This window comes from Choristoneura fumiferana, chromosome Z, assembly GCF_025370935.1.
Source record: "Choristoneura fumiferana chromosome Z, NRCan_CFum_1, whole genome shotgun sequence".
Taxonomy (NCBI): domain Eukaryota; kingdom Metazoa; phylum Arthropoda; class Insecta; order Lepidoptera; family Tortricidae; genus Choristoneura; species Choristoneura fumiferana.
In genome coordinates, this window is record NC_133472.1 from 35,437,951 (window position 1) to 35,455,079 (window position 17,129).

The following is a 17,129-nucleotide window of genomic DNA, read 5'->3' on the forward strand; positions in this document are numbered from 1 at the left end:
AAGCTAAGTAATGCTCGCTCATCTATAAACTATAATTATTAATATACGTAGATAAGCGACTAAGAAGGAGCTTTAAGTCAATGATTCTTTCGAACTGATCTGATGCTGAAGCCGGAAGGTAGGCAACGGAACTCTGTTATTAAACAACGTAACTAAGCAGGTGGTAGGACCTTGTGCAAGGTCCGCCCGGATTGCTACCACCATCTTGCTCGCTAATCCTGCCGTGAAGCAGCAGTGCTTGCACTGTTGTGTTTCGGCGTGGAGAGTAAGACAGCCGTGAAAGTACTGGCACTTGTATCCCATTTAGGCCTCTAGGTTGGCAACGCATCTGCACCCCTGTTTGCTGAATGGGCGGTGGTGATCTCTTACCATCAGCCCATCCAGTCGTATAAAAAAAAAAAAAAGCCGTGTTTGGGCTTCATGGAATCGTTGTGAGATGTACTTAGGATACGTATCACTAAAAAGTGAGAAATAAAGAAAAAAATTAACATAAAAGTAAAACCGACGCCAAAAAAATAACAAAAAAAAATGGAACCGACTACAAAACCCTTGAAAATATTTTCTAGCACTAGGTACCTATTAGCTCGAAGTCGGTTTCTCAGCACGACCCAGCAGGATGGATTGAAACCCATAGTATGTAGGTGAGGTAGACGACTATTGTTCCATTCCTGCTGGCTCGTGCTGAGGCACCGACTCCGAGCTAGTAGGAGCTAGCACGAGCCACTCTCGAACTGAAGGAAGCGGTGACGCAGCGCGGCAGAGAGCGGCGCGGGCGTCGTTTGGCGGAGCGCAGGGGAAACGGGCGCGAGCGGCGTTTCTCAAAGCTTTAACCCTGCTGCTGTCTATGCTGCTGGTACGCCGTGTGGTATTAAGTTCGCCTCATAGGTTTAAGTGTAAGAGAGCAGCGAAAGTGCTTAAATATTTCGGAACACGCTCTAACACTCTCGACACATTTGAGCTCCTAGACCGCTACCTTATAATGTCCTATATCATCAAAATAAAAATTGATTAAAGTCAAAACTTTTAATTTAATAAAGCAAACATTACATCTATATCATAAATAACATACAACAATCATCATTCGCCAGTACTTTTGTACTTTTGATATTGCTTAGAACTATAGTAAAAATCACGTTCAAATCCTAGTCGATAAATAAAATAAAAAACTACACAACAGAAGTTAGTAGGTAAATTAAGTACGAGTACCTACTAGTTACTTATGTCATATCATTTCGCATGGCAAAGTTGAATTAAATATTCATGCAATTATAACCACTAACCCAACTTAACACAATCAACAATTCAGCAGAAATACTATTGTGCGAAATCAGTCAATATTTACTGCTTTTTGTATGTTATAATAGTTACCCGAAAGCTCGGGACTTTGCTCCATAATATGTGTCATTATCGTGGTAAAGATACATTATTTTTCCCAACGAACCCATTTTCATGTAGGAATTTTACCCCGATTCGTTCGCAGTATCTACAGTTAACTTACTCGATTAGACGGACGGTTTTACTTCCACGCAGGCGTTTAAAAATAAACGGCTCGATTTCTACTGACTCAAATGACTTGTGTACATAATGAGGGTTTTCACAGAGGCGAAATATCGCTAGATGGCGTTAGTATCCTGAGGTCCGTTTGACGTTTGCTCGTGATTGGTTAAAAAACTAAATGAGCCAATCGCAAGCAAACGTCAAACGGACCTCACGACACTAACGCCATCTATCGATATTTCGTCTCTGTGAAACCCTCATTTTTACATGTAGCTAATGTGTGTGAAGCGGATGGTGCCCAATAGAGAGCTAAAATCAGTACTTAGGTAGGTATACTTCATGTCTCTGATTTTAACTTTTCGTAATGAGGGCTATCGTTTTTTGTCTCACTAGATGGCGCACTGTTGCGTGAGGTTTTTAAGTATGGCTTTCAAAGTCTGTTATTACGGGCGTGAATACAAAGTTTAGATTAAAATCATATTTAATACACCTTTAAACCGTAGCATAAAAATATCGAGCATGCCACAATGTTGCAAAGTCCCCGTTTTGTTCGGAAAAAAGGGAGGACAAAGGTTTCCGAAAGACAAAACTGACTCAAAACACAGACATTCATTGCCCCGGAACGCATATTTGCCATAATTAATTTCAGATATTGCAAAATATTCTCAAAATTATTCTAATTATAAATAAACCCGCGTAGCTCACCCAAAAACTATGAGATTTGACATTTCGGAGACCTCACGCTACACTAGCGCCTCTAGCGGCGAATTCATTCGCGATAGCCCTCATTCTGCTAGGCTTTCATTCAATGCTTCTGTGAATATCAAATCAAGGCCGCAGCTAGTTTTGATAAGAAACGCTCTGGTCTAGGGATAATTCAGTCATTCCTCATAGTGATTGATTACGTCAATAGTTGTACATTCAACGCAAATCATTGCAATGCGAATTTTAATACCCTCTGTGAATTTATGTAAGTTGCAAGGTGCTCGCGATATAATTTGATTGATAAATGCTACCTCCAACTTTTTTTTAACACAGCTTATGGCTAAAGGAAGTACTGAATATCTTAAATTTTTGCGCTAGAATCTAAATATTTGTATCGGAGAATCGAACAAAGTTTTACTAGCTACATTTCTAATGGGGATGACCTTTGACCACGTAGGAGCTGACGTCGTGCTTGATCCAGCCTGGTGGGGGCTTGGGCAATGGTACCCACTCATTGACTTCGAGAGGGCCCCACATTCTCTTCCACACAGCCACATACACTTTTTTCTCCTGCCAAGTTTTCACCCACCGCGGACGCCATGCGAATTTCTTCTTCCAGAAACCGTGATGTGTGGAGTCGTGAACTTCGTGATGGTGGTGCAGTGAAGAACGCTCTCTGAAATGAGTGGAATGTGAACTTAATATACTGCCCTCCTAAGACGAAAGGCGCTACCTCAAAAAAAAAACGTTTTTCTGTCATTTACATCATGTGATGCAGAATGTTTTAAGCTACACAATAGCAAGTATTATAAACTGTTTTTTTTTTGAGATAACGACTTTTGGCTTAGGAGGGCAGTATATTAATTTATTAAGACAGCCATCACTAGAAAGCTCGGAAAACGTCCACAAGACGACAAATGACAGCAACAGTATTCTAAATTATTTTTGCTTATTTTTTGTAGGTATTTTGTATTCTCATTTTATTTTATTTCACTTTATTTTTAGGGTTCCGGAGCCAAAATGGCAAAAACGGAACCCTTATAGTTTCGCCATGTCTGTCTGTCTGTCTGTCTGTCCGTCCGCGGCTTTGCTCAGGGACTATCAATGCTAGAAAGCTGTAATTTTGCACGGAGATATAAGTAAACTATACCGACAAAATGATACAATTAAAAATTCAAAAATATTTTTTTAGGGTACCTCCCATAGACGTAAAGTGGGGGTGTTTTTTTTTCTCATCCAACCCTATAGTGTGGGGTTTCGTTGGATAGGTCTTTTAAGGTCTTTTTTTAGGGGTTGCTAAGATGATTTTTCGATTCAGTGATTTGTTTGCGAAATATTCAACTTTAAAGTGCAAATTTTCATAAAAATCGAGCGTCCAAAATTTGAGTGGAAAAAAAATCATGATGGTAGTACCTAAGTATATCAAACTTTCAAGGAAAACTATAACGGCTAAGTTTGCTTGAGAACTATTACGAGTTTATGAGTAACTGGCAGCCTAACGTATAAAATATACCTAAACTTGGAAGATTCCGTATAAAATACGAAATCCTTAGAAAAATATTTCTTTATTTTTTCGTAATGTTCTTCGTAACCCTATTTTGGGCGTGTCCGACACGCTCTTGGCCGGTTTTTGTGGTTGTATCTATTGTTTATATTTGTGTACCGAATAATTTTTTTCATTTTCATTTTTATTTTCATTTTCATTTTCACAATATAAGGTAAATATAAGGTCACTGTCCCAATAGTTGGCATCTTTCATCATATGTCATTAGCAATAGAGATTGTCATCAGGGTGTCGTCTATTAGGCATTAGCGTGTCGAGCACTCGGACGTTTACCTTACGTTCGCTTACGGCGTAAAACGTTTGCTTTCTCATTCATTAGGCTTTTTGTTATGGAATTGGTAGCAGCGAGGAAACATAAATTAATGGACTCCTTTACGTAACGTGCTTTGTATTAGTTTAATGTACGTGTAAGTTTAGAATAATTGTTCATAAACAATAAGTATCAGTATTTTTTTATGTGTACGAGAGGTATGTACACGAGTTATGTACCTACGTGCGGAAAATCGAAAGCAACAAGCCCAAGCCTCTTGATCTTCGTGATCTGAACCACTGAGTTTTATAAACTTAAAAATTTATGTAAACTGTAAAACCTCCCCCATACCACTCAGAAGGGTACCTAATTATTAAATAAAGGTGACAGGTTTACAGCGAACAACGTTGTCAGTGACCACAAACCAATTTCAAACGTAAACAACATGATAATAAAATAATAAATCAACTTATTTTTTTATTATGAGAGGCAAATAAGCATGCCGCTCATCTGATGATGGGAAATGGTCACCGCCGCCCATGTGTACCAACAGCTCAGAATCATTAGTCTGTTGCCGGCCTTCTACCTTATTTATTACGAAGACAGATAGAGCCACATACTTCAAAAATACACGATTATTATTTATAGGTAGCTCGTTTTGTAACTTTCACCATTTCTGAATTTTAAACTCGCACTTTGTTTAACCCCAGGTTACCACTCCTCCACTCCTAGGTTGTCTGTTACGAGTAGACATTCCTTTAAAAGGTTATTAGCTCTATATGGCTCAATATTTTTTAACAGTCTTTGTTTCCTTTTGTTTGTACTGTAAAGGGTTTTCATCCATATTTACATACTGTTTGGCGTTTGAAAGGCTACGTCACTCACCCAATCACGAATTTCAAAGCCAATAATCCGTAATGAACATTGAATCACCACAGCGCATACCAATTATTCGCAAAAAACCCTTCGATAACATACAAATAAAACGATACCTACAGACGTTGTAATAGAGAACAGACTGCTGTTGTATCGGTTCGTAATATAAAAGTTTTTTGACTTAGAATATTCGAAAGCAAATGCGCAACAATAGCTAGACCTTTTGTGCGTTACGTGATTCAGTTTTAAAGCAACACTAAATAAAATTACATGCCAAGAATAAACGAGAATACTCGTCAATTAATTTTAGTGTCCTATTGTGCAGGCAAGGGAATTTCCGTGCGACAACTCGTGAAAAGATATATCTCAAATATCAAAGACGGCGTATTAAAAAGTTTGGAGAGTTTGATACACTGCATGACCTGCCAGGAAGAGGTGTCAAAAAAGGCTGCGTTAAACCGAAATTGGACGCGGCAAAAGTTGCATCTTTTCGTCAAAATCCACCGGCGTCTACTCGAGATGTAAGTAGCTAAAGAGTTAAAAACTTCGGTCGGGAACGTAAATAACGCCAAAAAGAGAAATAATTACAGACCAGGAAAAAACAGAAAAGCCCTAAAAAGAGCTCCTGACCAGCTTGAAAAAGCAAAATTTCCGTGTCAGTACTTAATCACGAAAAACTTTTTCACGAAACCTTTAATACGAATGACTTTATCACGAAAAAACTTTATTACGAAAAGACCATATCACGAAAATTGTTTCACGAATAGACTACATCACGAATATTCAAGTCGAAGCTAAACCGTTGAAGAGTTTATGTTATTGTATTGTCACGCGATTTACATAAGTAAGTATTCCAAATTTCGAGTCAATCTGACCACTGGAAGTCGGTCAATTTTAACTTGCAAGATTTGATTACAAACAGACAGACTGACGGACAACGGGACAGGTGAAATTAAATAAAAGCTTGTAATGAGGGCTATAGCGTATGAATTCGCCACTAGAGGCTAGTGTAGCGTGAGGTCTCCGAAATGTCAAATCTCATAGTTTTTGGGTGAGCTACGCGGGTTTATTTGTAATTAGAATATTTTTGTGAATATTTTGCAATATCTGAAATTAATTATGGCAAATATGCGTTCCGGGGCAATGAATGTCTGTGTTTTAATTTAAGACAGTTTTGTCTTTCGGAAACCTTTGTCCTCCCTTTTTTCCGAACAAAACGGGGACTATGCAACACTGTGGCATGCATGCTCGATATTTTTATGGTACGATTTTAAGGTGTATTAAATATGATTTTAATCTAAACTTTGTTTTCACGTCCGTAATAACAGACTTTGAAAGCCATACTTAAAAAACCTCACGCAACAGTGCGCCATCTAGTGAGACAAAAAACGATAGCCTTCAATACTATAACTTGCATATTTTTCGTTGACATAGCAACAGCATAATTGAGGATTTCAAAATATACTTACATTACAGGACTATTAGCAGGAGAGCCCAATTTTTCTTCAACCTTTTCAATGGTTTCTGTTTCTGACATGACATTGTAGGTTAAGATAAGTAGTACGGACAAAACCACCTGAAAGTATAAACGTAATTGATTAATTGCAATTTAATAATGTATCAAACTCCATTGAAAAAGAAAACACGTAGTAAGACTTCCGATTCCGTTGAATATTATTTATATCGACTCATTCATTAATTTCTTCTTCATTTTTCTATCTTATTGATTTATTACCATGCTTTTAGAAATCATGATGTGTCTGTCTTTGATTTTACGAAGTGGATTGTTCGTAGGTTATTTCGATACTAATGTTACATTTAAACATATAAAGCCTTTTATAGAGGACTCTTATTTACAACGTGTCCAGTGCTGCTCAAGTTGGGGTCCGAATGCCGTATCACTCAATAAAGCTATAAGTGCAGTCGAGGAAAAATTAATCACTCAAGTAGCATGTTAGATCCTTTTCACTGTTTATTTCACGATGATATATTTAGTATAGAATGCCAACATGAAAAAGTTCCACATACGCGATTCAGTTTCTTGGACTGTACCTATGTAAGCCACACAAAATAGCCACGAACTAACAGACATTGATTATGTACAATCGAGAGCATAAGTGCATACAAACTATAGAGCTGAAAATGATCTACACGCGACTCTACCACCAAGGTAATATCTGTGTACTTTTTGGATCTTTTTTAGGACCTCTTTGACTGCTTATCCACTTCTGATGTTGACTGTGCACGTCGCTCGGAAGGCTATTCAGAGAACTTTACTTTTTACTTTGCTTTACTTTCAAAGGTAAATGGTAAATTAAAGGTAACGTAACGGATTTTCTACTTTGGATTGAAATATATGTTATTAAATTATTTACCTACACGAGTCCAGAAAATGATACCTACATACACTCTTTTAAAAACCTACGTCTTACTGAATCCTGTAGGTACTTTCTGTGGGTAGGGTTGTTCGGATAGTTGTCATGACTTTACTATCTTAACATACCTACCTAGTTATACTCGTACATAGTGTTTCGCCTTTTTTTGTGGCGTGAAGTGAAATCGGGTAAAATCACTGACATAACTGCCTTTGACTGTATTTTATTTTGATTTTAATAAGTTAATTCTGTGGCTCCAGTGAAAAGGGGTACAAGTCTGAATTTGGCCAAATTGGAGTTATATAGACCAAAAAAAACACAAAAAAAATAACGCATCGATTGGTGTAAACGGATCTAAGATATCTTTTAAAACAACGGAGTTTTCTGGTGGTCAAGGTAGAACTGCCTTAAAAAAGTTAGCAAACAGAGGGTACTTGTCAAGTTGTATTTCTATTAACTAAAGTTTTGTTTGTGATTTATGATCTAAATTTAGTTGTACGTGCTGTTTTTTCATATGGCGGGTGTAAAAAAATCTAAGCACACTTGAACCCCTAAAACAAGAACAGATTTCTTTAGTTTACATTGATACAAGTTAAGGTCAATCTCTTTACAACAAAAAAATAAAATAAAATATAAGATTAAGTCGAGCTGCGCCCGTTTTCACAAATCGAATATAAAAAAAGTTTACGTGGAAAAGGATATAAGTCTTTGCGCGGGGGAATGAGCGGGTGAGTGGGGAGCCACGGCGCTCACGGATGAGCCACAATCGTGTGCGCTCACTTGTGCAGGGAGAACGCGCTTGCGAGCTGCGCAGGTGACGGTTACGCGATTAAGTTATATCCTTTACCACCATTTATTATTAAACTAATATGGCACATTGCATTAATTTTAAGGTATTAATTAAGATGTATTCCTTGACACCAATCATTTAATAAGAATGATTAAGAAAATCAAAATATCCATAGGACTAAAACTATTATTTAATTTAAATATCTAAAACTAAAACTTTCATTAAAAAAGAGAGGTGGGCTTCTTGGCATGGTGCCAATCACGCAGGCAGCATTCCCGCGTTGAACTCCGATTGCGATTCTTTGCGCGAGAAAGCTGCCGGCGCGAGGGTTGCCTGTTGCCTCCCTTAACCTATTGCTGAGCTCCCTGTGTAGCTCCAGCGCACCCTTACCCCAAGGACCTAGAGTCTCGACGCCGAAAGCAAAAGAAATGATATTGGGCGCCGAGACCAGCTATATTTTGTGACCTTGAGGCGTTCCCGGGCGTCTACCGCCGCCCCCGCACGATTGGTAGTTGCTGTAGGTAGGACGCCGCCAGGGTCTGTACAGGTAGCGTCCCACACCAGCGCACGCCAGTCTTCCAGGGTATCAACGACATTCCGTCAGGGCGCTTGCCATCGCTCCGTACAATCTGGGGCTACAGAGCGGAGGGAACGTTGGCACTAAAGAAACCCTTCTGAGAATGTCGTTGAGAGTAGCGTGGCGGGACAGTCGGTCGGCACCTGAGGAACAGGACAGGCCATGTTGGCCGAGACGGTCCACTGGAGCCCCACAAGAAACACAGTTGTTACTTTCGCAGATCCCAACTCCCAGCCGTAGACCAGCAGCTATGCGTAGTGTCTGGGTCGATAAAAGTTCTAGTGTTGGGAGAGGGTATGCATGGAGCCAGTAACCAGATTCTGGCTTGGACACAGCTAACAGTCTTCCCGGTCCCTCTGTTATAGGTTCTATTAATGCCTATAAGGTGGTGACGGAGGCTATTGTACTCCAGGCCCTTCGCCTATGTGGTTTGGACGGGAGATTTGGACTCGGTCCAGCTAGCGAGTCATTCGTGGCCTCGTTCAAGCATGCAGTCTCGTAGTTAATGCCTGCTGGAGCTTTGAGTTATTCTACCTGCGAGATCTAGCGTGCTGTGGATCGAAGATAGGAATGCCGGCAAAGCTACACTTGAAATTTTGCGTTCCTAAGCCGCCGTTCCTTATCGGTAAAGTGGCTTGGATCCATGCCTGCTCGCTGAGATAAATGCTCAAATGTTTTTAAATTTGGGTTTTCATGAGACTATCAATTAGGGTATCATCAAATGGGGGAATTTTCGAATGAGGCAACAGCGAAGCAGGTAAGTAAAAGGGCCACTTCAACAAAAAAAATATAACGAGGACAAACAAAAGTTTAATATCTCTGAGACTGCAATTTTCAGTTTTATAAAGCAGAATTTCCTAATTTTGACTACAATACAAGACGTATGATGACGATCAATGGCACACGGTATGTCTTTATGAAGACGCGAAAATCCCCTCTACCTAGTGTGTTGACATACTTAGATACTAATGATAAGAAATTTTAAGTTTGTTTTAAACGGGCATTTTTATGTTTGCATGTGAGATTTTTGAAAAATTTATAGCGTTTTTGAATAGATATTTAAATAATTTCATGTGTGTTTTATTCACTCAACTTGGATACAAGTAGCATTTTGAATTTTTCATTATTATTTAGTCTACTTATAACTAAAAACACAATAAAAAAAAACGTGCAAAAGGCTACATGTCTGTTATGTCTGTAATTAAGTCCAAAGAACTGCATAAATTGAAAAATTCAATCATTTCTACACCATTAGTTCGTAAGCTAGTCTTCTGTGGATAATATTATACATGTACTACAAAAAACATTCCGGATGCGTACCCTTTTTCACTTCGTATAAAATACGAAAAACTTGGTGAATAGCGATATATATAGCCACTTGAACCTTTTTACACTTATTTTTATACTTCTATTTGGATACAAGTAGTTAATTTATAAAACTAATAGATCAAGAGCAAAAATAACATTCCCATAAGAAAGAGCGCAATTAATTTAGTGCTTTAACATACCACATTTGTTAGTATATGTAAATATACAAGTGAATGAAACGTAAGTTTGAATCATCTCGGGCGTAACTGTTTTTTGCGTCTCCTGTAAACTTGGGTTTTTTCGACATGTACCCTTTTTCACTGGAGCCACAGAATTATGATGATAATTCACCTACTTCTTTGGTTACTAACTCCTTTATAATAGGATTAGGTACATGTTTACTAACAATCTATGGACCCCGGTCTGCAATAAACATTTATTATTATTATTATTATAAAATTTGTATTTCAAATATACTTGCACTTTTATTTAACACTCGTTTTGTAAATAGCGTATTGATTCACTTTTAAACTCACGACAGAAAATTCTCATTCTCTAAAAATACGTCAATTTCAGCCTCACATCACATAGTGGGAGTGCAACGCGTCGTTTTATCCCTAAAGAGTAAACTTTTTATCATTATTTAGTAACTTAGGTACTTATTTATTTATTCATTCGTATGGATTATTATTAAAAACCGTTCCAGTTCACAATAGGTATAATATATAGATTCTGTATCCATTGGATTGCGTCGTTGGCTGACCATCGTATTTAGTGAGTGGGCAGTAGGCGATGATGTGCTCGGTATACCTTTACTTGCCCGAATTTCATGTGTTATAATATTTAACCGTCATAATATTGTTTCTTATAAATTCATTTTCACTACTCATTGTTTACCATATTAATCAAATCACAGAATCTTTCTTTCCCATAATATTAATTTAAATAATTTCATTTTTCATAATCATTGTAAGCCATAAGTAACACATGCCATAATATCATTTGCGATCCATATAAATGGTGAGTATCGACACTATATACTAATAAATCCCATACGTCAAACAAGCCTTTGAATTAGGTAAATTTAAATCTCCCAGCGAATTTCTCTAACTGTACAGAGAGGTAATGCCGCCAGTGTGTTGGGGTCTATGCCGCAGGAGGGCCTCTTAGATGGTGTTTTCTTTTTATAGTTAGGTATATTTATGTTGTTTTTATTAATTTTGTTTCCTATCATATTATTGTATCTTGTGTTGTGAATAACATGTATATAAATAATTTATTAAAAGGAAAAGTACTTATCATACCTTAAGTAGGTTTTACAAATTTACGAGCAATAGTTGATTAAAACCTAATAATATTAACATAATGTTTAATAAATTTTTAACTTTGACCATGAAACTACCGTGAGACTCACTCATAGTGAAAAAAACCACCATAGTGCGCGTTTTGCAACATGCAGTCACCGTGCATGGAGTGCGCTCCAAGAGGAAGGACTCCGAATTAGGCAGAAACATGTTGAGCTAAACTCGATTTAAGACGAGTTATCCGGTTCCCTCACTATGACTATAATACTCGTATATCTATTACTTTGCGGCATTTACATGCCCTTGGCCGGTTTTTTTAATAATAAGTAGGTACTAATAAAATGTATACACTACTTAAAGGTCCGTTTCCGTTTAGAGTTGACCAGAAAAAACTAGACTGATGTTAAGATTTTACATTTCAGAAAAGGGATAACGTAGTAGCAATTGGTAACCATTTAGCGGCTAGAAAAATTAAAGTCACAATCTAAAGAGAAAACTATCGGGAACTTTTGTATCGACGGCAATAGGTATACTATCCTAAAAAAATATAGGTAAAGTCTGTCAGTTAGATTATCAGAACATATTGAAAGCATATTTTTTCTTTTGTCAATTAAATAAAAAATATGAATATTTTGAAGATACTAGCTTTTGCCTGCGGCTTCGCCTGCGTGTATATTTCGTTTTTTTTAGCATTAGAAAAAGGGTAAACAATCTTGACGAGTCTTTTTCTTAAAAACGTTTTGAAAAAAAAAAGTAACTAATACTTATGATACAAAAAGCATATAAATTATCATATGCCTTTACTAATTGTTACATATTTGCTGTGACTTATTTTTCAAAAGTGTTTTTCAATAAATAGACTCGTCAAGATCGCTTGCCTTCTTTCCAATGCTAAAATAACGAAGTATAGTTTGATTATCGCGCGCTGTTCCCTCGGGAACTGTGCATTTTTCCGGATAAAAAGTAGCCTATGTCACTCTCTGGCCAAAATCACGTCGATCCGTTGCTCTGTTTCGACGTGAGAGACGGACAAACATACAAACACACACATTTCGCATTTATAATATTACCTATGGATAGCCAGTTGGAGTCCGCTTGACGTCGTGCCATGCGACACTTTTTAGCACGCCGTCCGTCGGGCCCCCCACTCTCAATCTTTGACGCGCCGCTGTGTCCAATATTTTCTGATAATTTAGCTGACAGATTTTTTTTAACCAGGAACTACCCACTTAAACCCCCCTTTTAAAAAAAACTGTAGCGACCCAGAAGTTGGTATACCTTGTGAACGCGAACACATGCCAAAATATTAGGATGCGTAGCGGACTTCCGCAGCACGCGTGTTCCCATACAAATGAATGAGCGGTGCCCAGCGTCCACAGTGTTACTTTACTCACATATTTTAGGATATTTCCGGACTTTCGGCCTTTTGACCGGTTTTCTGATAAGCCAAAATATTGTAACCATTGAAAAATATTTTGTTATGCGTATAAATTTACTGAGTGAACCATAAATCTTGGCGCACTCGAGCCCCCCCCCCCCGCACTCCACTCACGACATCGCCTCTGTATTGTATACTCATGACTGTTGTGCCATGGCTGGCACATGACTTATCTGGATCGTGTCGATTAATTTGAAATGCAGTGAGTGATATCATCTCACGCGTGATCAATCCAGATAAGCCACGCCGCCATCTTAGAGATATTCTAGTATATAAGCTAGCATGTACATAATGTAAGTAGTTCTGTTCAGTGGTAGTTCGAGAGATCAGTAAACGAGTTCAAGTAATCCTGCTAAAGGCACTTTTACTCTTCCACTCGACATCCCCTAAACCTGTTCTTTTTTGTAACGTCGGGATTTTGTCCGAACTTTTGCAATTTTGAAATGGTAACCCTGCGTGCTGCCCAATGGTGGTAGCGTTGGATTAGGCGCCCAGGAACGTTATACCGTGCACGTACAAATTTATGTAACAAAGAAAGCGACCCCTATGCATCATGTAAGGTTGTGTAAGTGGGTAAAGTACTTGCGTAATACATGTACTGCAATGAGAATGCTTTATCGGCCGTCTACTATCTATGGCATAACCTAACCGTCTAGCTATTACTAGGTACCGGCATTTGTTTAAAAGTAATGAGCATACCAACATACGAAATGTCATTAAATTTTATTAGAAAAGAACACATTTCGTGTATTTTAATGTACGGGTGAGAGTATTAATTCCTTACCTAAACAAATAGCATCACAAAATTGCTATCTATAGGTACTTTAACAGCAGCGGCAAGTCTAATCGAATTGCTATCAGTGCTATCACCTCTGCATTCAATGTACAGTCGAGTTAATAAACTTGGGAGCAAAAATTTGATCAAAGAAGCGTGAATGAAGATTGAAGCGTGTGCAGATATTTTTGATCAAATTTTTGCTCACAAGTTTATGAACTCGACTGCAGCTTCGTCTCGTTTATTTAACTAAGTAAGGTAGTGCCAGCCACCAGAGTTCAGGTCACGCACACAAGAACACGTGTCATGTAATGACAGCGGGATTTTGACATTTACTCATTCATTTCATTTATATTCTCCCTTTGTGCAATCAATGTTGAAACGATAATCTTTCATTGTTAATCTAAGTTTAATGAGGAATTGGTCGTTACTGTAATGTCATGTGTAAACGTTTTTATCAATAAATAAATGTAGCTGTGTGTGTAAGCAGTTGTCTCACCGCCAGCGAGAAAACAATTGGCTATCGACTATTTTTTCGCTCCAGAAACGAACAAACTTACTATCTTTTCAAAGAGCTGTCGAACTATGTGCCACACGTTGAATGAGAGTTAAAAAAAAAACAATTTCTGTTACGTGTAAATAGTGGCTTTGACAAGACATCTGTACTCCAAATTTCACTGATATACATCTTGTAGTTTTCGAGTAAAATGCCTGTGACATACGGACAGACAGACAGACGGACTTGACGAAAACTATAAGGGTTCCGTTTTTGCCATTTTGGCTCCGGAACCCTAAAAACACCGGTCAAGTGCGGTTGAACTCGCGCATCGAAAGGTCCTGTGCAAAATTTTTAGGTAGTACAGTCAAGGAAAACTGAATTAACGTACTGGGTGGAACCTTTGTGCTTACTAATCATTAGTAGCACAATGCTTAATAGTAACTAATGTCATGCTCATAGTCAAAATAGCACAACCAGGACATCACGCTAAAACACAAGGGTAATTTTGTAAAAAGTTTTGCAATAAATAAATAATACTGAATACTGAATACTAATATTTACCTCGACGTTTCGACCACATTGTGACTGTGGTCACGAGTAGACTCAAGTCCTGTTTTGTGGTATTGCGACTACTAAGTTTCACTATGAGTGCAAAATCACGAAAGCTTAAATCGTTATGTCATGTGTATTATAATATTCTGTGGTCTTGTGGACTCCCATACAATACAATTTATTTATCCAGTGTTCGAAGTGTGGGGTCAATTTAACCGACTTCAAGAAAATGAGGTGATTTCAGAGAAAAATAAACCTGATTTATTTATAGCCCCCTAAACATAACACAAGTATGCGCGTTCTCCACTAAGGGATCCCTTTGTTGTCTCACCTTGTTTTGAAGGTACTCCCTTTGATGCCAAATCGTCTATTGGGATTCTGGGTGTCGACATTTCTAGTGATGTTCAGTTTCGTGGTCATTTGGAAGGCAAAGCTCTAAGGCTTCAAAAAAATTGGGGGTTCTTAATAGAGCGGGACATTACTTCTTGTCAGCCCATCGCTTAGAGCTCTATAAGGCGCAGGTTAGGTTAGGCCGCACATGGAGTACTGTTCTCATCTCTGGGCTGAGGCACCCAAGTACCAAATTCTTCCCTTTGACCGCATCAAACGTAGAGCTGCTCGATTTGTCAATAATCAGGCACTCTCTATCCTACTCGATCCTTTGGCTTTGCGGAGGGATGTGGCGTCTCTGCATATTATACCGTATTTATCATGGGGAGTGTTCTGACAAACTGTTCGAATTGCTGCCTGCGGCTAAATTCCACTACCGCACTTCGAGGAACCGTCTGTCTTTCCATCCTCAAAATCTTGAAGATGGCAGTCTAGTACCGTGCGTTTTAAGCGAAACTTCTTTCCTCGCACGACGAAGATCTGGAATCAGCTTAACTGCGGCAACATTCCCGGAGCGTTACAACTTAGGGATCTTTAAAAAACGAGCCTACCAATTCCTAAAAGGGTCGGCAACGCACCTGTGACTCCCCTCGTGTTGCGGGTGTCCATGGGCGACGGTGATCGCTCTCCATCAGGTGACCCGTGTGCTCGTTTACCCCCTCTATATAAAATAAAAACCTTTAAAGTTAAATTTTAGACAATTTGTTTGATTTTGGGTCAACAAGATGCTTATTCTGTAAAATTTAATAAAAACCGGCAAGAACGTGTCGGACACGCCCAGGATAGGGTTCCGTAGCCATCAAATCAAATCAAGTGATACTTTTCTGAGGATTTCGTGTTGTGTACGGAATCTTCCTAGGTATGTTTTATACCTTAGGCTGCTATTTACTCTTAAACTACTAATAATTCTCAAGCAATCTTAGCCGCTATAATTTTCCTTGTAAATTTGATTGGTATATTTAGGGGCGCTTGATTTTAATGAAAATTTGCACTTTAAAGTTGAATATTTCGCAAACGGATCACTGGAGAGAAAAATCGTCTTAGCAAACCCCCAATGATTTTAAAGACCTATCCGATGATATCCCACATTATAGGGTTGGTTGAGATAAAAATCACCCCCACTTTACGCCTGGGAGGTACTGTAGTGGACGGACGGTCCACTAGCGTTATAATATACTATTATATTAAGAAAAATACTTCGTTTTCGTTATGATCTTTTTGTATGTATTTCAAATCAACATGCCCCGTTGGCAGCTCGGATACAAGTCTTCTGCTTAACACTCTTGCGTCCGTTCCATATTATTATTCAAAAACGAAACTATGCTGCCAGCATCGAATCAACGGACACAAGAGGCACCAATTTGTAGTGGACGGACGGTCCACTAGCGTTATAATATACTATTATATTAAGAAAAATACTTCGTTATGATCTTTTTGTATGTATTTCAAATCAACATGCCCCGTTGGCAGCTCGGATATAAGTCTTCTGTTTATCACTCGTGCGTCCGTTCCATATTATTATTCAAAAACGAAACTATGCTGCCAGCATCGAATCAACGGACACAAGAGGTTAGTACAGTACCTACCCTAAAATGTTTTAATTTAATTTACCTCTGTCGGCATGACTAATATGCGCCTATACTATATTCATGCCAAATTACAGCTTTCTAGTAGGTAGGTACTAACGGTCTCTGACTCTGAACTTAGCCGTGGACGGACAGAGACAGAATCACAGACATGGCAAAACTATAAGGGTTCCTAGTTGACTACGGACCCTAAAAACTGTAGGTTTTACACCCTATTTACACGGTAATTTTTAAAAAGTCACTTAGGTACTGCCATTTTATTATTTGAACGTGGTTTTATATATTTTTTATTATTGGTTCTGATCGCATCTTATTATCTGTCAATGTCATCGATAAGCAATTTTTCGACGGTTTAACTCTGAAAGAGTTTTTTTTTTGGCGCTGTCATCGTTCATCCACCATTACCTCTCATATTTCGTTTTCTAGAATGTTTTTACCGTACAACTTCAAAACCTACTAGACACTGGCAATATTGTCCTCCGATGGACAGAGCCATATTTTTTTAAAGAAACAACAACAACAACTCTGAAAAAGATTCGCGCTGTCATCGTTCATCCACCATTACCTCTCATATTTCGTTTTCTAGAATTATTTTACCGTACAACGGCAAAAACTACTAGACACTGGCAAAATTGTCCTCCGA

The 17,129-nt window shown here is 38.3% G+C and overlaps 1 protein-coding gene across 2 annotated transcripts; it reads right to left on the reverse strand.

The window, feature by feature from the left end:
* Positions 1-1,008: 1,008 nt before the first annotated feature.
* On the reverse strand, positions 1,009-12,773 carry LOC141439718 (uncharacterized). 2 transcript variants are annotated; one of them, XM_074104094.1, is made up of 3 exons: positions 12,641-12,773; positions 6,362-6,468; positions 1,009-2,878 (listed from the first exon to the last, which is right to left on the reverse strand). In XM_074104094.1, the coding sequence occupies exons 2-3, from the start codon at positions 6,427-6,429 to the stop codon at positions 2,632-2,634; spliced, it is 315 nt and encodes a 104-aa protein (XP_073960195.1). In that variant the 5' UTR covers positions 6,430-6,468; positions 12,641-12,773; the 3' UTR covers positions 1,009-2,631. The 2 variants fall into 2 exon arrangements, with proteins under 2 accessions (XP_073960195.1, XP_073960188.1); XM_074104087.1 differs by lacking the exon at positions 12,641-12,773 and adding an exon at positions 6,628-6,687.
* Between the last annotated feature and the right edge of the window lie 4,356 nt (positions 12,774-17,129).